This window comes from Manis pentadactyla, chromosome 4, assembly GCF_030020395.1.
Source record: "Manis pentadactyla isolate mManPen7 chromosome 4, mManPen7.hap1, whole genome shotgun sequence".
In the NCBI taxonomy this organism is placed as follows: Eukaryota; Metazoa; Chordata; class Mammalia; order Pholidota; family Manidae; genus Manis; species Manis pentadactyla.
The window spans coordinates 108,647,529-108,675,517 of NC_080022.1; the positions used below are offsets into that span (position 1 = coordinate 108,647,529).

The window sequence follows — 27,989 nt, forward strand, 5'->3', positions numbered from 1 at the left end:
ACTGTCAAGATCATCAAAAACAAGGAAAATCTGCAAAATCTAAAGGATCCTAATGATAAGGAGTAGTATGGTATCTGGAGTGTGATCCTGTGACAGGGAAAGAATATGAAGTATTGACTAAATAAATCAGAATAAAATATGGAGCTTAGTTCTTTTTAGAAGTTGTCCAGTGATTTTTTTTGTACCTTACATAATATATATAAAATGGAAGTCAATGAATTTAGAATTACATAATTTTTATTTAAAAAGGAAATTGGGGTACTTATTGCTGACAACTATGAATTATATTATCAAAGGACTATTAATTCAACAAACTTACATGTTAAGCAGAAAATGAAAAAGAAGCAAATGACTTTCAATTTACCTTTTTTTTTTTGGTATCAACAATCTACAATTACATGAGGAACATTATGTTTACTAGACTCCCACCATCACAATTTACTTTTGAATCAGAATAATCTGCACATTAAAAGATACTAAATCCATTTTAATTGATTATAAGTCCCAGTATCACAAGGATTAGGAAAGGAAAAAGACCTAAGAAATAATACCAATTCTCAAATTCTCAAAAGACATTATGCCACAGGTAAATTAGGCAGGGAATGTATAAATAATTGTATGATTAGGAAGAAGCTCTAGTTCTCACATTTCTAGTTCTTTCATGTGTATATATTGGGAAAGATAGTAATTTCTAATGCTGTTCAAATTTTATCTTTTATTAAATAATAGGCAGCAATCCCAAAACATATTACACAATAGCCTATTTATAAACATACACCTGGCTTAACTATACAGTACCTTTCTTTAGGAAATCTAGTTTCAAATTAATTAATTTCTCTGGGAGACAAGAATAGAGCAAAAATTCTACAGATGAGAAAACAGAGTCAACAGCTTTTCCCTGGGACATAAGCTAGAGACCCTGCTTTTCATTTCATTTGCTCTGTTTTTCAAGAACTACACTGTATGTTATAAGAAGAACTATTATAAACAGAATTTCCCTATATTTAATTCTAATTTAGTACATAAGTGAATTCTTCAAATACATATTACTTTAGACTCTAAGTGTAGGCAGAAGGGGTGGGGGTAAAAAGTAGGAGTGGAAGAAGACAAATCACTTTTGTAGGCCACGCTACAACAGTTAACAGCTACTTATCATATTTCCAAAGGTAAAGTCTTATTGGATCCTAATATGGGAACAAAGAGGTCAAAAAAGGACAGGACAGTTAATTTAAAATTCCATGTTTTTCAACCAAGTTGAACCTATTGGCAGATGCTAGATTATTAGGAAGATCCATGAGCCTAGAACATTGAAGACAGTTTCTTCATTGAGAAAATAAAGGCAAGGACAATGGGACAGCTAGAAATAGGTCAGAATTACAGCAAAGAAAACAACAGCCAGAATAAACCTGGCCATTGTTATTGTTGAAGTCATGGATTTATCGCTTTCTTTTACATTTGTCATCAGTGGCTTCCTGATACGATCTTCTGTAGTAAGGATAGCTTTTCGAGCTCCATCCCATTTTCCAGGGCCCTGTAGACGATACTGGATTGGAGTACAGGGTCCCCAAAATAACTTGAATGCCAATTTGGGGTCAGTGAAGGCCAGAGACAGCAAATTGGGTCTGACGCCCACCAGATCAGCAAGCTCTTCCATCGTCTCTATATAGTCTCCCTGAATAGTATGGCGTTGGCTTTCCACATACCTGAAGCAAAGAAAACAGAAACCGTGGCTATCAGCAATTCAATCAATCAATCAATCAACTAATCAATGCTTTCTGAGTGCCTGTTATTGCTCAATATTGGGCCAGGAGCTGTGGAAAATAGAGAAGAAAGAAAAGACATAGTCTCTATCCTTAAGTGCCTTATAATCTACTGGAAGATATAAGATAGATACACATGAAGCACAGAAGAATAGAAGAGTTTGGGTAAATTGTGGTTTTAGAGTGCTAAATAAAAACATAGAAGAGGGTAGTTAAAATAGGGTTGTAATAAGTCCCTTATTGTGGAAGATATAGATAAGCTGACAGCAAAAAAGGAAAGTATTACAAATCAGGGGAACAGGAGAATTAAGGAATAAAGCAGGAATGAGTAAGAATATAAACACGGAATATCTGTAGGCACTACCTATAGTAGAGGCGGCAACTTGTAGAAAATGGGGATGGCTGTAGACAGGCAAACATAGCAGACCCAGATTCAGAGGACTCTTGATATTATCAGGAGGAGAAAACTACCACAAACATTTTCAAGTTTGGGATCTTCAGTTGTTTGTGAGGGCAGTGGTGGTATGGGCCACAGTGAAGGACTACCTAGGACCCATGTTAATTTGGAATCCTGAAAGTGGGGGGGGTGTGTATCCCACAAGAAGTAGCCCTCTAAATGGAACCAGATGGAATGATTACACCAAGTGCAGGTTTGAACTGCTAAAAAGGACTGTTTAGAGGGAAAATATGGTAACAGTGACACCTGTAGAAGGTTTTAGAGAGATAACTGATGGCTTTCTTCTTTTTACTTTCCATAATGTAAATAAAAGAACAGTACATCAGAAAGGAAGTAAAACAAAAGCCAAGTTAAGCTAATTGAGATTAGGTGGTTTTACTAAAGGAATCTAAGAGAAAAGGACAGGAAAAATGATAGAATACAAGTGAGGTAGAGTTCATGAGCTGGAATTCCAGAGGAACTGATAGATGGTCAAATAGGAATTTATTAAGATAGGACTAACATTTAGAAGAGAAGAAAATAACATAGGAAAGAATTTGCGAGCTTTCTCTTATGAATGTTATATTGGCTCAAGGGTTTATAGGCATGCATTTATTCTATAGCAGTAGGTCAAGAGCTGTAGAATTCATGAAAGTTTCACAAAAGAGATTCAGAGATTCACTAGTACCTACTTTTTAAGGTTATTACAAGGATTAAGTAAACTCATACATATAAAAAACTTAAGTTGTATATATTAGATAACCCTCAATAAAGGTTAAATTATATCCTTGGGGACTGCTCACAGTCAGAAGGTAGTTAGACAAAAATAAGTTAAAAAGAAGAGCAGAGGAAAACTGAAATAGGATAGTTTAGTGCCAGAAAAGCAAGGAAAGTACTCCAAGAAGAAAGAGATGTTAAAAGTGCCAAACTCAGTAGTGAAAAGAAGGAAAATGGAGTTGGTAATGGATGACCTTCCAAAGAGCAGTTGCTGAAGTAAGGTTGGAAGTTAAAATACAGAGGGTTCAAAAGGGAGAAAAGGGTGAGAAATTAGAGCATATGATGTAGAATATTTATTACAGAAGTTTGGCAGTGAAAGGTGGAAAATAGGAGAATCCTTGGAAAGGGTATCAGGGTTAAATAAAAACTCTTTCTCCTCCTTCCAAATAGGGGAGGGTTACAATAATATAACCAGTTAATTGGGCCTGGAATAATTGTGCCTCTGACTTTTGCACAAAAATTTAGGAACTTACAATCAACTTCCACTTTGTCCAAATAAAAATCACTTGGTGAATAAACTCAAGTTCTGAAATTCAGATTGCTAAACTACTGTGTTCACTCAAGCACCAAACAGCTAGCTGATATTAGCACCTTCCCAAATCATATGGACTATTCATAACAGGAGCCACTGTAACCTGAGTGTGCTATTACATGATGACAGCCAGGAAAGTGGCCTTTGCAGATTTGTAGATCTACCTACATAATTCGATCATATCCTCCTCTCATTACTTCATGTCATTCTTCCTTTCTCGGCTGCTCTGCTAGCACTCCAAGTAATCCTTGCAAAAATAATACACCTGATTTTCTCTCCATGTGCTTTTTCCTACTTGATTTTTTTCTCTTAGGCCCTGAATGTAGTATTTTAAACACTTTTTGTAAGCTTTTCTGTCCATTCCCATCTGTAATCAAACCACTGGGTGCTATTTCTCCATTTTATTGACACTAACTGTTATTTCCTTTTCTTCAAATATAATCCAAATCCTTAAATTAACATGAGTAAAATAAATATCGTACAATGTTGCTCTTAGTAAGAACAAAGTAAATGGCCATCCTGCCAAAAGCGATCTACAGATTCAATGCAATCCCTATCAAAATACCAACAGCATTCTTCAATGAATTAGAACAAATAGTTCTAAAATGTATATGGAACCACAAAAGACCCTGAATAGCCAAGGCAATCCTGAGAAGGAAAAATAAAGCAGGGGGGATTATGCTTCCCAACTTCAAGCTCTTCTACAAAGCCACAGTAATCAAAACAATTTTGTACTGGCATAAGAACAGACCCATAGATCAATGGAACAGAATAGAGAGCCCAGATATAAATCCACACATATATGGCCAGTTAATATATGATAAAGGAGCCATGAATATACAGTGGAGAAAAGACAGCCTCTTCAACAACTGGTGTTGGGAAAACTGGATAGCTACATGTAAGAGAATGAAACTGGATTATTATCTAACTCCATATACAAAAGCAAACTTGAAATGGATCAAAGACCTGAATGTAAGTCATAAAACCACAAAACTCACAGAAGAAAACATAAGCAAAAATCTCTTAAATATAAACATGAGCAATTTTTTCCTGAACACATCTCCCTGGGCAAAGGAAACAAAATCCAAAGTTAACAAGTGGGACTACATCAAACTAAAAAGCTTCTGTACAGCAAAGGATACCATCAGCAGAACAAAAGGGCATCCTATAATATGGGAGAATATATTTGTAAATGACTTATCTGATTAGGGGTTAACATCCAAAATATATAAACAACTCATATGCCTTAACACCCAAAACACAAATAACCCAATTGAAAAATGGGAGGAGGATCTGAACAGACACTTCTCCAAAGAAGAAATTCAGATGGCCAACAGACACATGAAAAGATGCTCCACATCACTAATCATCATAGAAATGCAAATTAAACCACAATGAGATATCACCTCACACCAGTAAGGATGGCCAGCAACAAAAAGACTAAGAACAACAAATGCTGGCGAGGATGTGGAGAAAGGGGAACCCTCCTACACTGCTGGTGGGAATGTAAGCTAGTTCAACCATTATGGAAAGCAATATGGAGGTTCCTCAAAAAACTAAAAATAGAAATACCATTTGACCCAGTAATTCTAGGAATTTACCTGAAGAAAACAAGATTCCAATTCAAAAAGACATATGCACCACTATGTTTATTGCTGCACTATTTACAGTAGCCATGATATAGAAGCAACCTAAGTGTTCATCAGTAGATGAATGGATAAAGAAGAGGTTGTACATATCCACAGTGGAATATTATTCAGCCATAAAAAGAAAAGAAATCCTACCATTTGCAACAACTTGCATGGAGCTAGAGGGTATTATGCTCAGTGAAATAAGCCAGGTGGAGAAAGACAAGTACCAAATGACTTCACTCATTTGTGGAGTATAAAAACAAAACAAAACTGAAGGAACAAAATAGGAGCAGTCCCACAGACTCCAAGAAGGAACTAGTAGTTACCAAAGGGAGGAGTGGGGAGGGTGAGGGAGAAGGGGATTAAGGGGCACTATAATTCACAATCACAATATAGGTGGTAGATTGCAGGCAAGGCAGTATAGCACGGAGAAGACAAGTAATAACTCTACAGCATCTTACTACGCTGATAGACAGTGACTACAATGCGGGGGTGGTGAGGGCTGGATAATATGGGTGAATGTTGAAACCACAATGTTATTCATATGAAACCTTCATAAGACTATATATCAATGATAATTTAATAATTTTTAAAAAAGCATTTAGAAAAACTAAAAAAAAAAAAAAAAAGAACTAAGTAAGTAGACAAATTAACCACATACCTTCCTAGGAGAATTTCTTACCTTTTGGCCATTTCCTCTCGAACCTTAGCTATTTCTATTACCATTTCACCTTGTGAGGGCAATGTCTTTATCCCTAGAGAAGAAAATTTTAAGTGTAACAGTACCTCAGTAAGAATAATAATACTATTAACAATGACTGTGCTATGGAGAATTCAGTGAAATACAGGATAATGTTCTGTACTCAAGGTTACAATTCACTTGCTAACCATACCCTACCACCACCACCACAGATAATGATATTAACATCAGTAGCTAGCTCTATTCTACTTTGTCTTTGGAAGGTATTTCTCCTACTCTGACTTCCAACCAATACCTGCCTCCTCCTCAATACAGTCTTTCAGTTGGAAAATGCAATATGGATGTGAGGAAATGGTAGATGGCCTTAAAAGTATATGGGAAATGAAGTATAAAGTAAAAGGGTGGAGGGTAGGGGAACATACCACACTTGTACTCTTAATAACAAAGAGGCTATATTATAGCACAGGGAGAAGGAAGTAAAAATAAACTCTCAATTCCATTTTTTCCTATCCTGCTTAGACTCCACAATTTCAGAGGCAGCCCTTTCCACCTTGAAATGGCCCTGGCTAATAGAGGAAAGTTTGTTTGTTATTTATGTTAAGTTGATATTGTACAATCCTCAAAGTTTCACTCCTTGGTTCTGGTTCAACTCTTTGAAGTGATACTAAGCAAATCAAATCCTTCTGCCATGGGGCACCTCTTCAAATATTTGAAGGGAACTCTCATATCTCCCTTGAATCTTATCTTCTCCAGGCTAACCCCCTCCACTCCTTCAGTTGTAATTCAAATGGCACATTTTCAAATCCCTTAACTATTCTTGTCTCTTTCCTTTTAATGCACTCCAAGTTCACTTTTAAAGTATGTCTGAGTGTGATTTGGCCAGTTTAGAGAACAATCATAAGTTCTATGATATTAACATTTTTAAATGATGCTAAACATACTTAAGCCTTTTAGAAGCCCTATCATTCTGCTGACTCATATTAAGCCTTCTATCCCAAACTCTAGATTTTCCTCATGTTCTCCCAGCCTAAACTGAAAGACGATATAAAAAGGGGGGAAAGTGAGAATTTGAGAGGTTGAATTTTGTACATCCTGTAGTAGTCTTTAACCAGGTCTTACTTTTTGGCTGAAATCAAGTAACACGATTTCTATATTTGACTTTCTGTATCTATAATGAAAGAATATGAAATTCATCTTCTTCACAAATATGTATCTATTGCCTAAAATACAGATGAGTGGATTCTAACCTGGAGTGCACACTGGAAAAACTTTGGGAATGTGTGGGGGTCTCTGCCCCACCACAGACTTACTAAGTAAAACACCACTAAGCAAAGCATGCCTATTTTGGGAAAATTTCTCAGTAGATTCCAACAATGTCCATATTATAAATAACTAGTTTATTTTCACTCAAAAATTAATTTTTGAGCTCTAATTTTGTGCCAGTCACTAGTACAATCATAATATTCTCTCAGTTATTTAAAAGCAAGAACATAAATATAATTAAATGTGCCACCAAGTAATTAAGTAGTCAACTTGCATTGTCACTTACCTTTAAATACTTGAGTGACCCAGCGTGCTTGCAGCTCTGAGATGGGCATGATGGCACCCAAGGGTTGGACCAAGCCTATGATTGCAAGAGTTGGCTTTTCCAGGTTAGGAAGGAAGACCTTTTTATACAGGGATATCTTGTTTCTGACTACTTTGACACAATCTTCAAGGAAAGGAAAGGCAAAGCTATAGCCTGTGGCAAAGATAACAGCATCAATGTCATCCTCCCTGGAACCATCTTCAAATATGGCAGCTGTTTCTGTGAATTCCTTCACATTTCCTTTCACCTTCACAGAGCCAGAAATTATACGATTTGGCAGTTCATCATTTACTGTTGGATGCTGACTCAAAGCTCTGTGGGTTGTGATAAGGACCAGAAGAAGGAGAAATGAGAGAGAATATAAGAGAGAGAGGTTGGAGTTGGGGAAGACAGAAAGAGAATGAGAGAGATCAGTAACATGTAACTAATTCTACTCTGAGGCAGGCAGTTAAACAATATGGCAATGTTCTCCCTCATGGTCTATCCATGAAATTTGGGAAAGGTCTAACGTATACCAGCTTGTCACAGATCAAGATCTCAGAGCAGAAGTCAGACTCTGGGTAACACTGAAAAGGAAGATGGTGGAGAAGTGGAGGAAGAATGGGCTTTCTGAAGCATGCATGTATGCTTTTTCAAATAGTAGTGTTCTCTGTGATACGATAAAACACAGGCCAATAGTTTCTATGCATATATCAAGTCTACAGAACTGGACTATTGCATTCTGTTTAGTCTCATTTCCAGTGTCAAAGACCCAAGAGCTAACTTAGACTACCATTTTCCAAACTGAATAATAAATTACATGTGTATAGTAATTTACAGTTATAAATTGGTTTTACATACATTAACTTAAATGAGTCTCACACAAACCCAATGAAAGAGGAAAGATAGGTGTCATCCAAGTTTTATAAATGAGGGAACTGAGGCCTAAAGAAGTTAAGTTGCCTGCCCAAGGTTACACAACCTAGGAATTTAGAATTTATACCAAAATGGTTTTCTATGAACACCCTTGGAATCCTCTGGAACTGTTAAATTGTGTTTCCTAGAGACAGCATAGGATTAGGATGCCAAAAAGTTAAGGCAGGGTTTCTAGTGTCTTGGACCTTTCTAAAAAGCAACCTGAATCGTTGGACCCAGAGTTTAAAGCTCTTGAGAATTCTCAGCCCATCATGTTCAGACTGAGCTGGCCGAGCCTCAGGAACATGATGCATTTAAACAACTATTACTAGTTTGTTGCATTTGGTTATGCTTTGACTCTAACCATTAGGTAGAGTCATTCCAACCTCATGATTTCATCTGTCTCTCCAAACTTCCTCCTTTTCACCAACAATAACATTATTCACATAGTTGCCTGAGCCACAAAACTATGAGCTTTACATCTGGTCACCAAGTCCTTTTTCTTTTTCCTCTTAACATCCCCAGAATAGTTGAATTTATTCTCTAATTCACCTGGACTATTATAATTGTCTTTAGGGCCTCCTGCTCATCTCCCTTCATCTATTTCTATGTCATTTTGGGAGTGGTTGTTCTAAAATGCATTTACTGTTATGTCATTCACTTGGTTAAAATCTTTCAGTGGCTCTGGACTGTCTTCATTCTAAGCTTGTTATTTAGCAGAGCATACATAGGTTTTCACATACCTGCCCAGTCAGCTGGGAGATATACTCAGTCACTTTCCCATCTTTTCCATATATATAGTTCACCCAAACCAGATTACATGCAGGTGTCAAAGCATAATGTATTTTTTGCTATTCCAAGACCTTGTACTCATAATGCTACTTCCTTATTCTGTTTTGACCATCTCCTATTATTCCACAGAGCCTCAATTTATTTTATAATCACCCAAGTTATGGACACTACAATTTCCATAATGGGGTAAAAAGGTTGTTGGAGACACAGCCTCAAGATATCTTTGATTAGTTTCAAAAGAAAAAAAATATCTTTACAAAGGACAAATCTGGTAAATACCATCTTATCCATGTGAGTATATTTAACATCATTTGTATGAGATAAACTGATCCCATGTGGTTTCTGATGTGAACCACTAAGAAGGCACAAAACCTGAGTATTTGTGCCAAAATGTTTAGTCTGCACACAAGGACAGAGAAACTTTGCAAGCCAAAATTTAGAGACTTTCTGAAAAACAAATGACTTTGATTCTTTAAAAAAAGTCCATGTCAAAAAAAAAATGCAGAATTATTTCAGATGAAAGAATAAAGAGACATGATGACTAAATGCAATGGTGTAATACCTGGTAGGATCCTGGATCAAAAATAAAAAAGCTGTAAGTAATAATATGGGACAACTTGGGAAATTTGAATATATGCTAGCTAGATAATGGTATTTTATCAATGTAAAATTTCCCAAGTGTATAATTGTATTATCTTTATGTAGAGAATGCCCTTTTTCTTAGGCAGTTTATGTTGAAGACTGTAGGGTAGAGTCTTAATGGCTACAATTTACTCTCAAATGGCTCAGAAAAAAATATGCATGTATGCATGTGTGGATGCTACACAGGTATGGGGAGAGAAAAGCAATATTGTAAATTGTTAGTAAGTGAATATGAGTGAGGATTATATGTGTACTCACTATACTTGCTATTTTGTAGTAAGTACATCTAAACATTTAAAATAAAAAGTTGGAGAGAACAAACTTAAAATCAGCCTCTAGAAATGCTTTCACAGTCTACCTCCTTGGCTGTGTGAGGACCCCCATCCCTCATACTCTCATGGTACTCCAAGCATTTATCATATTCTATTGTCAGTCTTTTTTGTTAGAATATTTAAAGTAACATCCATTTTTCAAGTCGGCCATTTATTACTTGTGTGACCTTGGGCAAGTTAGTTTCTTTGAGTGTCAACTTCTGTATCTGCAAAATGGAGACAAAATAGCACCAGCCTCTAGGGCTCTTGTGCAGATTAAGTAAGATAATGTGTGGAACTTATTTAGACACATGCTTGTCTTATATTAAGTCCTCAAAAAGATAAGGCATTATTATTTGCATTAGTATTATTATTCGATCTTTAATCTCTGTATCTTCATGCCCAGTACAATGCCTGGATCACAACAAGTGCTCAATGTTTGTTAGATGAATGAATGAATGATGCACTGCCCTCTACTACCATTTTGTTGTTGAGCATCATGTAAAAAGAACTGGTACCTGGGGGAATGATAAAATGGTTAGTGCCAAGGAAAATCATAGACTAAAGGTCACAGACTAGGAGAACTTAGACTTCTGTTGGGGTAAGGTAGGAATCTGATCTCAGATTTCATGGATTCTCTTAGTGTACAGGAAAGGTAGCTCTACTCTTAGCCTGTGTGAACCGTCCTTATTCTTGGGCTTTAGCCATTACCACCCCACTCCCATCCTCAGAACATACCTGTGTTTAGGCTTCAAGCCAAACATTTCATGGTCAAACCTGTGGTTCATCTTGTTTTCCAAAAATGAGTTTGTTAATGATTGACCACAGATCTTTGAAAGAACATATTTAAATCGAGAAGACAGCAATGCATCAAAAGGATATCCATGGTCTGCTACACGATTCAGGATCCAAGCCCCTCTCCTGGTGCTGAGGAAAACCTGGAGCATAGAAAAAATTGTTTGCTTTTCCATTCCCTGGCTCATTATCCTGCAGTAACATCCCATTTTATTCAAGATTAAGCTCAAGCTCATTAGTATGGCTTCTTAGTCCCTGTACAATCTTTCTTTATTTCCTCCTCAAACTCTATGCTTACAATTAACTTGGTGTATTCACTGACTAAGAATATTCTCCCATCTTCTTCATCCTCCAAAGCTTGTTTATTTCTAAGATCCAGATGCAGTCTGCCTGCTCCATAGCGATACCACTGACCATTCTGGCTGACAGTTTTCTCTTCATCCTCTGAACTTCTCTAGCACTTGCCACCTGTCCAGCTCATTTAAAAATTATGGGACAGTAGAGCTGGAAGCATTTGGAAAATAGTTACTCCACAACCCTTAGTCTTTTCTGCCTGTGACATTATTTACATTATTATAAAAAAAACTGTTATTTATCATTTATGTTGATATTAAACTTTTTATAGTCTTATTTTATGTCTCTCATGTGTTTTCGGCAGGGAAGGAGGTAGAGCACATACACCTTTCAGTCCACCCAACACACAATCGTTGTTACTTTCATTTATTGAGAGCTATGACCTGTAAGTCACTGGGTTAGGTCATTCATCTATGTTCCTGTTTAGTCAATACAATGACCTCTTTAGGTGTAGGTATTAGTATCCCTATTTTATGGACCAGACACATGGAGAGCATGAATCACTTGACATCATATAGCCAGTACATAGCAGAACTGACTTTCCAGCCCAGGTCTGACTGACTCCAAAGTCTATGCTTTAGAAATGTTTCATTGATTATTTAACGGAAAACTGAAGCTTGCTAGTAGGACAATAAGAAAGTTGTCATTCTTTCTGTGTCTGGCTAACATCTGTGGTCAGAGTTGATAAAGGCTTGATATTCAATTACCTGGCAAAAGCATCACTTCCTCAACACTACGAACCCCTTCAGAGATAGTGTCCAGAACTGTAAGGTTTATAAGTACTTTGCTTTATGGTCTTTTGTCTAAGCACTCATGTAAAAAGGTGGCCTGTCTACAGGGGGATAATCATGTACTTCACACATATATTCTCAGTGGAGGTGACCTTAAGTGCTATCATTATTAAGCACTTTTACATGTCAGTTCAAAGAGCATGGTGGTCTTAGGAATTAAACAGTTTTGTCTGCGGTCTATATAGCTTTTGTCATGAAAGTATATGATAATGTATTTAATCAACACCTCCACTAAAAGGTTTTCTATGTGTAAAATAGTGACAGTAATACTTCACACGGCTGTTACAAGAACTACATAATGTTTTCGTATAGAGTAGTAGCATATAGTAAACACTCAATAAATGCTTAATGACTATCATCATACTTCTTATTTCAGTTTCCCTTCTATACCTGGTTTTAAGCAAACAGCATATTTATAAATCTGGATTTATAAGAAAAAAATGTAAGAACTGTTTTACAAGAAAGGGATGTTTTCTCTTCACAGAAGTGTATTATAACAAAACTTCCCTGATACACTGCAGTTTATAGGTCCATTACAATTTTTTGATTTATAAACAACTTCTCATAAATACAATTTAATATGTAAAGCAAAAAGTTAGAACCTAGCAATTTTCTTCAGCCTGTGTCAGTGGGTGACAGTGCTGGCCCTGCTATGCAGACAGGGTTTTGCTGGCGTTTCCCCAGCTTTCTGACACACAGCTACCTTATCTCCACACACTCTGAATGCTTTCTTCTTTGGCCTTCTACAATTGCTCAGTACACGTGAGGCCCATCTCCCGGATAACTGACCATTTTGACAAGCTAGTGATAGTAAAGAAGGCTCATGCTTTGGGTCGCCACCATATACCCTGTACATTCATTTCTCATAATACCCACACACATTTTTATCCTTTTGTTTGTATACCTATTTCTTGACAAATGCTTACTGAATTAACTCATGGAGTAACATAAGAAATCCCTTCTGTGATAATACATGTGGGTAGTACTGAGAAGAAGTGTTACTGAATGAAGTGTCTGGGTAAAGGTCATTTAACAAAGTTGTGGCATCAAAGTTTCTATTTTTTAAAAATATTTTAAAACATATTTGTGAAGCACAGCTTAATTAGAGTTACTAAAGAACAACCAGGCACTTATCTATTGCCAGTGAAGTCATGATTCAATAAAGACATTAATAACGAAGTATTTTAACAGTGACATGTCTTTTTTTCTAGGAGTTTATAATGAACTTTCCTCCCAATTCACAACCTATGATACAAAAAACAAAATAAACAGAAAAACGTCAAGGCCATAGAAATTATTTTAGAATGAATGGCATTCTGTGTTACCTTACTGTAGGCAAAGGCTGGGGTGAGCTACTTGCATATGCTGCGGGGTAGACACTACAGTGTAGACACTTCTCATACTGATATCCATGTTGGCTTTGGAAAGATTAGACTGCTTCTTTTTCTAACTGGGGAGTGAGGAGGAAAACTCCCCCACCATCCTATGAGCAAAAAGCTTCCAGTGACCCAGTGTGCATTCCTTCACATAAGAGCATGGCACTTATGCTGGCCAACAGAAGATCTGCCCTCTAAATGCTGCATTCTAACAAGCTCTCTCAGCCAAGTGTTTGGTCTTCCAAGCTAGAGGTACACTGAAGAGACAGCTGATAGGAATTATGAGCACAATCCGTGGATATTACCTCATTCCTCACTGTGAGGCCAACTGAACAACAGGAGTCTGGCTAGTAGCCTTGGCTCCATCATATCATAAGTCATAATGTTGCCAACCAAGGCAATGAAACCAAGCCCTACATTTGCCATGGGCACTGATGGGCTATGTGCAGGTATCCATAGTCTATGTTGAGTCCACATGCAACTTCCATGGTGAAGCAAAGTAAATAATATACTGATATGAACCTGCTTGGCTGTGTGACTAATTTCCACAGCCAGATCCCCTCCAGAATTCCCAATTCCAATTATAATGACTCTCTTTCCAGTGAAGTTCTCGGGATTCTTATATTCTCGACTGTGGAAGTACTGTCCTTTGAACTTCTTGATTCCTGAAAGAGAAGGGAAAATAATTATTGGGTGATACTTTATCTGTTATTATTGGTCAAATTCTTCTTTTTTTGCAGTGTGTAGATTCTAAGCATATATTCTCCATATGTTCTACCTTTACTCAGCTGCACTCTTGCCTTTCTCAATATTTTTGCTATTTTTTTTCCCATAGCCTCAGAGCAAAACCTGTCATTTCCTTATCATCAATAGTCTGCTTAACTCAGAAACTGTATTTTGGACTTATATTCTCACAAATCCAAAGTGTTTCAGAAAACCTCCATTCTATTTTGTCTTTTAATCCTCTTTGAAAACCTACTCCCATTTCAATTGGAGTAAATATGCTTTTATATACTCTAGAGTATACATAGAGTGCTTCTTTTAAAAAATAAAAATTCAGGCCAAAGACTGCAATTAAATTCTTTATTTAAGCTTTATTTCTTCCTTAGAAACTCAATATTTGTGTCCTTGATTGCTGAAAAAGTCCTCATTCAACCTAATGTGGATCTTACGCCACATTGTTGCATTTGATCCTTAGAAAAACTAAAGTCATTGTGAACTAACTATAACTTTTCTCTAGTCTCCAAAATTACCATTCTCTCTACTTCTCAATTGGCAGTAATACAAGTTACCCCAAATCTTTCTGGGGAACATACAGAATTAGGATAAGCTTTATTTCATCCCAAGGCAGGAATCATTCAGACACAATCCTCCCATTCCTCAGGGGTCAGGTCACAGACACGAAGCGAGGTCTTCTTTCCTGGTAGGCTACTCACCAGGGAAGCTCTCCAAGGGTAGGTTTGCATTGGTGTGATGGCCGGTGCAAACCATGACTCCATCAAAGACTTTCACCTCCTTTTTTCCTTCAGATTCTGTGACCACCTCCCACTGGCCTGAAGTGGAGAAATCAGGCTGCTTCTTCACACTGCATACAGTGGTCTGAAAAGAAAAGTGATAGTCATATGGGACTGTCACCACAGGCCAGTAAGTGGACATCTTCCCTGATGTGACTCTCGTCACAGAGCGTCACCCAGAGGGCTGATATCACAGAACAGGGCTCATGCAGGGATATTTGATTTTCATACTCCACACATAAGTTGCTTGGGCTGTGGTCAGAGTGAGAAAACTTCCACGAGGCAGGCTAAATAGGTTTGGCAGGCTAATGCTGCATTCTCCTTCAAAAAAGTACAAATTACTAGCTCCCTTGGACAATGCCCTAAGGCAACACCACACTTCACTAAAGCTTGGGCTTCTCCTATGCTTCTAAGTCACTCCTAGTGCTAAAAGCTTATTCCTCCACTGACCCCCAGACATCATGAGACCCTTTGATGTCTTCTTTCCCCCCGACCTCCTGTTTTCACCATCTAGCCTTAAACTTGTGATTGACCTATAGTGCTCCCTTTTCTAGCAGAGTAGCAAAACATCTCAGTGGCTCATATATTATGTAAATGAACCACTCTTTGGCTCCCATAGATGCTCATTTTACAAGTAACTATAAGGAAAGCAGCTGTGAGATGGAATAGTCAGTGGTATAGGTTTTAGCTTTAAAGAACAAATAAATACTAAATAAAGGTTATTCTACTCAGCCTAAGGAAACATTAAGAATGTGTTCCTATGTGCTTCTAGGGTCAATAATCATAATGTCTTGGTGGGCTAATAGAGGCATGACCCCTGTGTAATCTGGCCTCCCACACTATTTATAGTTCTTCTCTTATCACATTCTTGCTTTTACATGGGCAGGTGTCTCTGCTTGGATAACCCTTTTATTCCTTATTCATTTGGCAGATTCCTACTCATCCTTCAAAATTTAGCTTTGGATATTATCCCCTCTGAGAAAATCTCCCTGGTGCCTGATGCCTCATGCCCTGTTAGGGTAAGCATCCCTCCTTAAGCTTCAAAAATAGATCTCTGTGGCATTAGTCACCCTGTAACTCCTTAGGTTTAATAATTATACATATAATGAAGTTTTTCTTCTTTTTTTATCTCCTTAACTAGACTATGAAATCACTGATTTTTTTTCTTTTGGTCCTTGTATCTTCACACTTGTTCAATAAGCGTTTGAACAAATGATGAGATGTCTACCTGACTGTGAATGACTCACTTTGGAAGTTGTCACTGGATATTATCATTTATTATTATTGTTAAACAGAAAAGGGCATGATTTAGCAGAATGATCAGGAAATAGAAGGGGGTGGGGGTAGAGGAACTGGACGAAGGTGGTCAAAAGATACAAACTTCCAGTTGTAAGATAAGTAAGTACTGCGTTTGTAATGTACAATCTGATGGCTACCATTAACACTGTATGGTATATTTGAACGTTGTTAATAAAGTAGATCTTACGAGTTTTCACAACAAAGAAAAAGAAAAAAGGAGGTAGACCATTCAGGCTTTCTTTCAGCTGAATGGCCATGGTTAGGAAATGATAGAAAAATTAAGGAAAACTTTACAGAAGAAAAGAACCACTGAAGTAATGTAGTACAATCATCTTGTTTCAGAAACAAGAAAACTGAGGCACATGGAAGTTGAAAAACTTATTTGTCTGAGGTCACAAGTTAATTAGTGGCACAGCAAAGACTAGAATTGAAGTTTTTGTTTCCTAATTCTGTGTTCCTCCCTCTATAACAGAGTTAACTTCTTTGCTCAATAACTTCCCAGTAACTACTTCAGTGGGTTGTGATCATATAAAACGAATGCATTGGAAAGTATAGAGGGCCTAAGCTGTAGCAGGCAAGTTGTGGAACCAAAAGGTTTTAAAGTTCTCATTCCTGTCAGTCCCCACCTCTAACTGGGAAAACAGTTTCCCTCATTTGCTTTATTGCAACCACATAGTATAAAGTGAAGGCAAAGAAAATATTCTGGCAGGTGGCTTCCTGGACCTGTAGCCAAAATATATAGAAGAGGGACCTTTCCATGAATATTTTTAAGAGAAGACAGAGGGGAGTCTTTGTCTGGACAGGATATCATGTGCATGTGCACTGACACGTCCATGTCAAACCAATTTTTACATGTAAGTGCTGGTAAATGAAGCTAAATTATTCATTTACTTGACAAACAACTTCAAACACAAATACACAAAATCCCCTACCTTAAACTGAATATACTTTAGAAGGTCAAATTCTTTGGCATACAGCCTGAAATACTCCAGGACCTTGGAGTTGTGCATGAAGTTAGGAAAATCATCTGGGATGGGATAATCACTGAAGCACATCATCTCCTTAGACGTATTGATGATTACTGATTTGTAAATGCTGGCCCTTCCTTCTTCAGGATTTTCCTGCAGTAAATAAGAAGCATTTAGAGCAACTGAGAATTAACTTCATGGCTTATAAACAGCCAACCAACATCTGAAAAAGTTTTCTGAAAGAAATGCCAATTAAAAAAAGTTTTACACACATACACTCCTCCACATCTCCCAGTATTTGCACCCTGTGTAGTCTCTTCTCCTTGAATCTGAGTTGTCTTTATTAGGTTAACGAGAAAACCACAGGTTCAAAGATGGAGTCACTCATGTCAATGGTCCTACATCAGTAAACCAAGACTTAATACCTAACCTAACTGTAGTTTCAGCCCCCCCTAGGAATGTAACCTTTAACCATTGAGTATGGAATTTTCCTGGTTGGCACTACAAGATTTACTGATAGACTTCTTCAATTCCCCTTGAAAGGGTGACCTTGCCTAAAACAATGGATTCTCTGCTAATAATTTTTTCCTTTTTTGCAGCTCCTTTTCTACCTTTAAGTACCTTTCCTTCTCTGTAGATCAATGGAGCTCCCTTCTACTTGCTAGATGAGATGCTGCCCAATTCAGGAATTGATTAATAAAGCAAATTAGATCTTTAAATTTCCTTAGCTAAGTTTTGTTTCTTAACAATGACTTGCTTTTGACCAACAGCATGCAATTAGGATGATACTGAATGGCTTCTGAGACCAAGTCATAAATAGCCTTGTAGCTTCTGCCTATAACTCTTCTTCGAAAGCTTGCTCTGGCAGAAGTCAGCAGCCAAGTAAGATGTCCAGCTACCATGAAACCAGCATACTGTGAGGATGCCCAAGCTAACCACATGAAGAGAATGTCTGGGATATAGAGATGTGCAGATAGCCCCCAGAAATTTTAGTTGTCCCAGCTGAAGTTCTAAACACGTGAGCAGAGGTCAGAGCAGATGTCCAGTTACTGTCACCTGATGGCAGTGACATAAGACTCCAAGTGACAATAAACCAACGCTAGTGAGTAAATGTGTTTCCTGAGTTATGTGAGCCTCACTTGCAAATTAATTGAACCCAAAGAGCAGGTCCTGGGAACCTCTGATCTATAGCTGGTCAATAGGAAGTAAATGTGACAACCTGGACTTGCGACTGGCATCTGATGTCCGAGGCCCAAGGAGGGGCTCATTGAAACCTCCAATCTGTAGCTGGTAGGTCAGAAGCACAGATATTAACCTAGGCTTGTGACTGGCATCTGAAGTGGGGCAGAAGGACAATCTTGTAGGTCCAAGCCCTCAACCTGTGGAATCTGAAGCTATCTCCAGATATTTAGACAGAATTAGGTTTAATTCTTGGACATCCTGCTGGTGTCTAAGAATTGTTTGTTGGTGTGGGAGAAACCTCCTTACCAAGTACACACATATGCATTGGAATTGGTCTCAGAAACATCTTAATGCCTAACAAAATACACTGAGATCTGAGAACCCCTGCTCTGTGTCACTGCTACCTAAAGTGTGATCTGTGGTCCAGCAGCAGCAGCGCCACTTGGGAGATTGTTAGATTGTTAGAAATGCAGAATCTCAGGCCCCATCCTAGACCTGCTGAATCAGAACCTGCTTTTTAGCAGATTCTCAAGTGATTCAGATGCATCTGAAAGCTGTGAAGCATTGCTCCAACATTATCACCAATTCCATGTACTTACCCCACCAACATTAACTTCCTTTCTTCCTCAAAAACTTTCTAATAACTATCTCATAGCATTGTTGCAGTGATCACATAAAATCATGCAATATCTACCCAGACTATTAGTTTGTCACTGAGATGTTACAAAGGCTGACTTTTCAAATCTGTTAGATATTTTTTAATTGTTTTTATTATGGAAAATCACCTTAACCAATTAGAGTCCCTTCTTCCCTTTTTATTCCAGAAATGAACCAATATTTGGATGCTGGGTATTATTATATAATATTGTATAGTATTATAAATGGCCACAAAGGAGAGTGTTCAATGGCATTGTCCACACTAGAGATGATTTTCCTCACATTTCTACGGACGAATTTCTCAGTCTAGAAATCCTGAATTTATCATTCCCATTTCTTTGCCCAATACTGCAAGACCTCATTCTCTTTGACTGCCAATAACATTTTCACAAATTTCTTTCTCAGTCTCTTCTAATCTATCCTACCTGTTTTAACCGAAGTGTTTTTTCTGGGGTGTGGCTGCACCTCTGCTGTAATTAAGATTTTGGATGTTGCCCCATTTTCTACAGTTTATATTTTTCAGCTTAGGACTCAAAGACCTCCATAATGTCTTACAGTATATTTGTCATCTCCCCAACTACATTGCAAGCTCCTTGAATTGTACTCCTGGTTTTCCCCCACAGCATCTAAAATTACAAACAGCACTTAGTAAATATTTAGTAGATGTACGTTGAATTGTGTTGTGAAAAGCACACACAGAAAAAAGAAGTAAATTTCACATAATGCATAACAAACTGATGAAATATATCAAAATTTACTTCAAAAAGAGTTGAATAAGATGTATTTATCTTACTCCCAAAAGTTTGTATTGTAAGGAAAATTGTAAAATTATATAAAAGTCAAATGCATAAAGATAGCCATTTTGTATTATTTTAAATAGCAATTCATTAGTAACAACTTAAAATACCCTCCAAATAAGTGGATGGTTTAGTATGTTATGGTATCTCAGTATGATGCAGAATTTATCTGCCACACCACTTCATAAGTATCCTGCTAAATACAAAGCAGATCTCATCACTCTGTTGCTTAATGATTCCATCTGGAAAACCAAATTATTTTGAAACTAAGCATATCTCACAACCTAGCCTATTCTCTTTTTTCTTTTTCACTTAATGCTCTCCTCAATTAATTATAAGTTTCTAAGTCATTAAATTGTCACTGAAATAGCCTAGACTCTTTAATAACTTAAAGCTTTTGTATACAGTACTGCTTGAAAAATTCCTATATATCATTCAAGAGTCACATCAAATGTCACTTCTTTGGACAAAACTTTCCTCCCCACAGAATTACATGTCCCATTCAATCTCCAAGCTGACAAAACTCTGTTCATATTGCCGTTAAAGCAACTTAAACATACACACTATATTATTCTGTATTTGTTTCTATGACCGTGTGGTACCTGAGAGTAGGATATATGTACACGAAAGTCAATTACTTTCCTATATACCAGAAATGAACAATTGAATTTTGAAATTTAAAAACAATACCATTTACAATAATACTCCCCAAATTAAATACTTGGGTAAAAATCTAACAAAAATGCATATAGGATTTATATGCAGAAATGATAAAACACAGATGAAGAAAACTGAAGCCCCAAATAAATGGAAAGATATTCTGTGTGATAGTTTGGAAGACTCAATATTGTTAAAATGTCAGTTCTTCCCAACTTGATCTATAGATCCAATGCAATCCCAAATAATATCCCAGCAAGCTATTTTGTAGACATCAACAAATTGATTCTAAAGTTTACATAGGAAGATGAAAGGCTTAGAATAGCCAACGTTGTCCTTAACTGTGGACTGTGCATAGTGACTTTCTTCAAAGAGTACAGTGTGGGAAGGCAGGAAAAAAGAAAGAGTGACTTTACAGTGGCAAAACCTGACAAACACCATCTTAAGCCAGGCCATCAAATTTAACATCAACAATGATGCCATATTGATGGTCTGTACCATCGATATGATATTATAAAAAGGGCACTTTATCTCTATGGTCTTCCTTCACCAAATCCATAACCCCAGTGTAACCATGACAAAAACCTCAGACAAATTGAGGCTGAGATACATTGTATAAAACATCTAACCAGTAATCCTCAAAACTGTCAATATCATCAAAAAAACAAGATAAGTCTGAGAAATTGTCTCAGCCAAGAGGAGTATAAGGAGGCACAGCAACTAAATGTAATATGGTATCCTGAATGGGATCCTGGAAGAGGAAAAGGCCACTAGGGAAAAAAACTGAGTAAATCTGAATAAAGTATGGACTTTAGTCAATAATGTATCAATACTGGTTCATTAATTATGACAAATGTATCTTACCTAATGTAAGATGTTAATAATTGGGGAAACTGGGCATGGGGTATGCAGGAACTCTGTACTGTCTTCCTAATAATTCTGTACATCCAAAACTGTTCTAAAATTAGAAGTTTATTTAAACATGCTGTTTGTATGTGGCATATTGTTTTAAAAAAATTAATGAGTGGCAGGGTCATTTTGGAACTAAGATATCTATGAGAGCAGGGGTAGAAACATTACTAACTTATGAATTTGTTTTCATTCATTCAACAGATATTTCTAAAATCATTCTAATAAAAACACTATATTAGGTACTAAAAAATACAAGTCTGTCCCTGTGTTTCACATGTTCAAAGTTGAGTGTAAGGAGTGGAGTCATGCTTTCCACAGCAGGTCTGTGATGGTCACTTAACTAAATGAATCAAAGATCTTGCCCCAGTGACAATAATATTCCTCTATTTATATTATTTTTCAAGTCACAAACACAACAAAGTGTTATCTTTTGGGAACAAAAATCTTCAAGCCCTTCCAAACACTTACTAGATCCTAAGTAAGATTTATCACTGTGTCAACCCACTGCTTTATAAATAAAAGAGAACGGAAGCAGAGCAGTTATAGGATCAGTGAGTGGAAAAAGAAGCTTTTGTTACTGGATTTAAAATTTTCCTACCATTAACAAATAAATCCACCCTCTACAAATGTACCTTGATTGTATTTCCTGCCTAAAGACATAACTTGACACATTTGAGTAGGAAGTTCATGTAAGAAAAGAGAGAGCGGTGCAGGGCAGTATAACTGGAACTGAAGGGATTGGAGGCAGTAGTAAGGGCAGAAGAAAGGAGAAAAATGACTCCCCTTCAGGGAGAGGAGCCAGGACAATGTGGGTCTTCTGTTCCATTGACAGACTCGCAGAATCCCCCGTAGGACAGGGCTCTCTTAGGACTGTTGTTCTCAACCTTGTCTTCACATTGGAATCATCTGGGGAACTCTAAAAAATACTAATCCTGGATCCTGGAGATCTGTTTTAGTTGCTTTTTTAAGTTTGTAGACAAAGTTGAGATATGCTGATTAAAGTTAGTGTTACTGCCCCAGAAAGCTCAGGGCACCAGAGTTCATTCCATGAACCTCAGAAACCCTTTCTCCACACAGCTTTATCTAAACTGCAAAATCCTGAGGCAGTGGCAGATGGTTATGTAACTGTGTCTTCACACCATCCAACAGTCTGAAGTCCAGAAATATTTGTTCGACAAGCTATTATTGACTTTGTTTTAAAATGCAGTGTCATTGTCATTTATCACCTGGGAAAGCTGTGGTAAAAGCTATAGGGCAAAAGTCTGCCCCTTGGCTGCACATTAGCAATCGCTATAGAGAGCTTTACTGACACCCTAGACCAGTAAAACCAGAATCTCATGGATGCACTGACATCAGTATTTGTCAAATACTAAACACTAATTAACAGCCTTTCAGCCCATGCCCAGGACTGATTATGACAGGCATGGGGCAGGAGGAGGTTTGAGGTCTGCTAAGTGGTATCCATCCTAGAACTGAATAAAGACTATTGCCAAGTAGAGGCAGTCCCCAAAGACAGAACCACGATGCAGAAGACTGCACTGCTGTTCAACTAAGGAATGCTATGAAGCCTTTTTGAGGAGTTGGCCAATGCTGTATTAGTCTTCATAAAACACATCTGGACACCTTAATACCATTCACTGGTATATAAAGTGAGTTTGAAAGCAAATCAGTGCATGTCACTTTGGAGATCAGTAAAGGAAATTGATATTCTTTGGCATCCAAATAAGCTTATCATTTAGGTAGATAATACCTTATGTGTTAGTAACAAGTCGCAGGGTTATATGTCCATATTGAAGCAACTCAACTTTAGAATTGAGTATATGCAACGATAAGAAAACCCAGTTGCAGGTGCCTCTGCCCTCTTCTGAAGACAGGACTTTGAACTATTGATTTGACTTCTCAAGTGAAGGGAAAGTTAAAACCAAAGAAGGCAGCCAGCGTTTATAGTCTAGTTGAAGAACAAGGATTATTAAAGAACTATCTAAAATGAACTAGAATTCAAAAGAAAGAGAAGAAAAGAAAAAATAAATAATAAGGATGTTAGAGCAGGTTGAAAAGGGAGATGCCTGCAAGGAGTTGTAAACAGGTATTCTAGGTCACTTACACATTAAACGCAGACCAAGAGCAACCACTCTAAATTTTCTAACCAATTTGCATTTTCTAACATTTGTTATTTTGTTACCCCACCCTCAAAGGTTGTTACCCGCTTCTTGATAACAGCAAAAATCATTAAATGAAAATGATCTCTGTGCCACTTTTATAGACATCAGTAAAGGAAGAACAAGTGATACCTGGGTCCCATTTTGCTGTCCGCCTAGGGAGAGTGGGAACTGCACAGAACCTGAGATGACAGATGCTGAGAGAGGTCAGCAAGCTGAATTCTAGCTGCTTTAATCACTGATAAGCCCATCATATTTCCTGACACAAGATAAAATATCTCACTGCAGGAGGTCATCGAGAGGATGTGACTGTCAGTTGACCCTTGACTTGGACCCAGGCAATGGGAGGCTCCTCACCTGCTCCCCTGCTCTTAGGCAAACCTCCATTAGTGAATTCTGCCTCTGGGTTAGAGTAATCAAACCAGCACTGAGAACTGCCAAATGGCAACTGGTAAACCTGCTATCCCTGTGAAAAGTGGTTAACTGTCAATCTAAATTGCCTGGAAAGCATAAGGAAATAAGAGAAAGTATCCAAGAACGGCACCAGGTGGGTTCCGTACAGCCTGCCCATAGTGCTTCCAACAGCCCAGTACGGCGGGTAAAAAAGGCAGATGGTTCTGGCAGAAGTCAGTGAACTACTGTGACCTGAACACAGTGGTGCCCCCCAACCCCCATCTATGTGGCTGTGCCCAATATCGCCACATCATAGATCCTTGGCCACAGCTCTGGGAGTGTGCTGTGCTGGACTTGGCAGATGCCTTTTTCAGGCTATCCCTGGCCCCTGAGGCACAAGATCAATGTTGCCTTCACATGGGAGGGGTAACAATAGGCCTTTCAAGTAGCAGTGGACCTCCCCAAAGTCTCCTGCACAGTGCCACCAAATGTCACAGTATGGTAGCCTTATAGCGGTCCCTGTTCTCCTTCCCTACATCAGTAAAACAGGCCCATTACACTGATGATACGATGGTAACATGTGAAGACATGCTCCTGCTACAGGGTACTCTGCAGGCTTTGTTGGGATATACCCAAGGGAAAGAATAGGCAGTGAACCCACAGCAAACTCAAGGCCCAGGCACCGCCATGAAGTTTCTGGGAATTGTGTGGTTGGGTAAGACCCACTTCATTCCAAAAGCTGTAACAGATAAGATGTGAGCCTATCTAACCTCAAGGAACACAAAGGCACTGTAAGCCTTTGTAGAGATTTGGGCATTTTGGCAAAAGAACATGACCCTGAATGGATATTCTGTTTCCTCTATAACCCAAAAGTAGCAGGGTTGGTAGAAAGGAAAAATGGAATATTAAAGCAGCAGATTAAATTACTACAAGTAACACCACTTTGGCTGAAACTACTTTGGCTGGGGGGACTAAAGTACTATCCCAGGCTTTAATACATCTGAACGATCAACCAGGAGGTCTGTTGCCCCATATGAGTCATGGGGACTCCTGCTGAGGCAACCAGTACCATAAAGGTACAGAAGTCACAGGCAACAGCCATTGCCGCGACTCTCATTGTGGACTGACATGCTATGCTGCTGAGAACACCAAGCCTCATCATGCCTGGGAAGGGAGTTAACTACTGGAATTTGCAAAGGGATGCCCTGCTGGGATGACTGAGTTACTCTGCACCCCTTGGTGAAGGGGAACTACTTAACCTCCATAGGGATCCCATTTTCCTGTTGAAACACACTATACCTGGAATAGAACATGCATCATTGAGAGAGGGGAAATGGTGGGGCCCTGGTCCAGAACACAACACCCCCAGTCCATCTCTTCACATCTGTCAGTGCTGCCTCCCCCAGCCAACATGTATTTTATACACAACCTGGTCACATTCCTAAGCTGTAGCCACATTAACATCTAAGGATCAGGGCACAAGTATAATTCTTCTAGTGGGGGAAGACCTTCCCATATAGGTTCCTGCTAAATACCTGTCTTTGACTTGGTCCTGTGGTGTCTGGTCATGGGAAGGGCAGCTGCAGGAAACAGCCTTGTGCAGTGGGCCCACCCATATGCCTGATAAAGGAATCAGTCCAATCACTGGGTATGTGAGCAGCTGCTCCTCTCTAGTGCATCAGGATTGCCACGGTGGGTATAGCTACTCTGGAAAGGGTGTTGGAAGGCCCTAAAGCAGTACATTAAGGAAGACCAAGCTAGGACTAGAACTCTTAATTATCTGATATTATCAATACTGATCCTGAAACTTGGCCTGTGGCACACATTATCAATAACACTGGGTATTCTTTTTCTTTACACAGACTGCTGGCTGGGAGGGTCCTAAAAATACCACCACTAGAACCATGGATGACTATGCTCAGATTTGGGATGGGTTTATATGGCTTACCCCTGGTTATGGATATTTGAACACCTGGACACCTCTATGTTAGGAACAGAAAAATCATTCTTAACAGAACCAACCCAATTGTGCAAGGAATATGGGATGGATATCATTGGAACTGTGCAGTTATTCTGTCCTATTAAAGGTTAGCAACTGGTTAGGCATTGACTGGTCATGCCACTCTGGTAAGTATTAGGTAACCCTGAATGAGAGCCAGCAGTGATGTGGCATAAATCTTTGGCAATGGCTGCATCCTCGGTTTTCCCTGGGCACAGGTGAGAGTCTGCCCCACAGTAACAACAATTACAAACCTCCTTTCCCTCCAGGCCAGGTGAGCACATTCCATTTTCCACTGGTACAATTACTTGGCCACCAACTTTGTCTCCTCCAATGGCCGGAGGGTGTTACAGCACATGCAGAAGGCCTTACTGCGTTCACCCAGCAAGCCTTGGCTGACAGCCAACAAGTCTGTCCATACTCAACACTGAAGTGTCTCTAATAAAAAAGCCGTATTCCAAATAGGATGGCCTTGGACATTATTATTGCCTTACAAGGAGGAAGTTGAACCATTATCCAAACAGAATGTGTATTCATATGTGATTATGAGTCCACTAACGTATCATGTTTGCTAAGCCACATGAGGACAAGAAGTGAACAGAGTAATACAAACCCTCGCCAAGGGAACTTAAGAAATCAGTGGTTTGGATCATGGGGCTCTTAATCAGTATATCTCAATCTGTGCTTTCTCCTGCTTGTGCCTGTATTGTTGCTGGGGTGTCTGCCTCTGATGCAGCCAGACAGCTGTCAAATGAGCCACTTCCATGCTAGTGAAACCCCTTGCTGACCACTCAAGGCACAGTGCAGGAGAGAGTGGCATGTGAGATTGTATGAGCTGTCACCGGGGCTGGAGTGTCCTTGAGAGGACATGACCACAGGGTGACAAGCACGCTGGACCCTTAGAGGCTCCTCACTTTCTCCCGTCCTTAAAAAGTGCATTCTGCTTGCCTTCCTCATGCTGGAAGCTGCCAGAGGACACAGCCTTGAGAGAGCACGTTGTTACTGAGAACTTCTCAACAGTGTATGTCCACACTGAACCCAGTTAAGGCAAAAGTCTATAAAAGTATAGACTTTTAAGTTTCTGGCAGGTGAGTGCAGAGATGTACTCATCTGTCGAGGTCTGAAACAAGCCTCATATATAAGTTCCCTTTCTTATTAGGCCTGCCACCTACTAAACTGGAATGGCATGCCTCTTTCTTCATTCTCTCCCTGCCCTCTGTGTCTGTGTGCCAGTTTCAGATTACACCCAGGAAGCTCCTGAAGTTGTGAACTAACACTCCTCATCTAGTTGCCGCAAGGGTACCAAGTATCAAGGAAGCAGGAGATTTACCTGGAATCTCCAAAGCCCTCCGATGTCATTAGTCCTTTCAAAGCAGGTGGGCTCCAAGCCTTCTTCCAGGCAGCACTTTATAGAGGTGAGCCCGCTAGCACCTCCCCCAATCACAGCAATTCTTTTCTTGGTCATGGTCTCCAGAGGTCTTCACTGGATGTCTCAGTGAAATGTGTCCTAAAGGAAGGATGGCAAAGACAGAAAGCACAATCAGTTATCACCTTTCAAGCTTCCAAATAAATGCTGCAATACGATGTGCCTTTGGGGACGGCCAGCTTCTGCTGTCCAGAGGAATTGCTGTGCAGAGGAATAGGGAGCCCTGAGCTGGAAAAACCCCGAGCTTGGCTGTGGCAGCCAGTCTCCCTGCCTTTCCTGCAGCACCTGACTGACCCTTTCTCAGCCACTTGGAAGCCACTCTACAGGCTGTTTCCAAAGAAATATAAAGCAGCAAAGTGTAAACAGCAATCGCCTATGAGGCAGGGCGGTTCCTCGCCACCTCCTCTCAGCGAACAGCCCGCCCGCGCCGCGGCGCTCCCGCCCTACACCAGGGGTAATAAAACTTGGGCTCAAACGGCTTTGGGCAAAAAAGAATTAAATTTACAACCTCTCTACTTCTCAGCGCAATTGCCCACACGCACTACTAAATCTCTTTGGAGACGGAGAGACGGGTATGTCCAACCCGCTCGCCCCTCCGTATCCACTTTTAACTTCCTGGTATTTGCCTTAAAGTGACAAACTCCTAC

General features: G+C 38.9%; 1 protein-coding gene and 1 long non-coding RNA gene across 3 annotated transcripts; one reads left to right on the forward strand and one right to left on the reverse strand.

Moving 5' to 3' along the window:
* Nucleotides 1-219: 219 nt before the first annotated feature.
* On the reverse strand, nt 220-27,986 carry FMO5 (flavin containing dimethylaniline monoxygenase 5). Of its 2 annotated transcripts, XM_036924419.2 has the most exons (9): nt 27,851-27,986; nt 27,247-27,423; nt 17,125-17,313; nt 14,816-14,978; nt 13,902-14,044; nt 10,802-11,001; nt 7,386-7,738; nt 5,819-5,891; nt 220-1,703 (listed from the first exon to the last, which is right to left on the reverse strand). In XM_036924419.2, exons 2-9 carry the CDS (start codon nt 27,379-27,381, stop codon nt 1,358-1,360), a joined length of 1,602 nt encoding a protein of 533 aa, XP_036780314.2. In that variant the 5' UTR covers nt 27,382-27,423; nt 27,851-27,986; the 3' UTR covers nt 220-1,357. The 2 variants fall into 2 exon arrangements, with proteins under 2 accessions (XP_036780314.2, XP_036780313.2); XM_036924418.2 differs by lacking the exon at nt 27,851-27,986 and having other exon boundaries at nt 27,247-27,630.
* Nucleotides 25,783-26,378, forward strand: LOC118931701 (uncharacterized). The gene is made up of 2 exons (XR_005032473.2): nt 25,783-26,044; nt 26,186-26,378. It is a non-coding gene; the product is annotated as an uncharacterized LOC118931701 (long non-coding RNA).
* Nucleotides 27,987-27,989: the final 3 nt, after the last annotated feature.

Coding starts and splice junctions, on each gene's coding strand:
- FMO5 (XM_036924419.2), bottom strand. CDS start 27,381: ATGACCAAGAAAAGAATTGCTGTGATTGGGGGAGGTGCTAGCGGGCTC. Junction 17,314..27,246: donor GAGGGCTTTGGAGATTCCAG/GTAAATCTCCTG, acceptor TATTTACTGCAG/GAAAATCCTGAAGAAGGAAG. Junction 14,979..17,124: donor TAAAGTATATTCAGTTTAAG/GTAGGGGATTTT, acceptor TTTTCTTTTCAG/ACCACTGTATGCAGTGTGAA.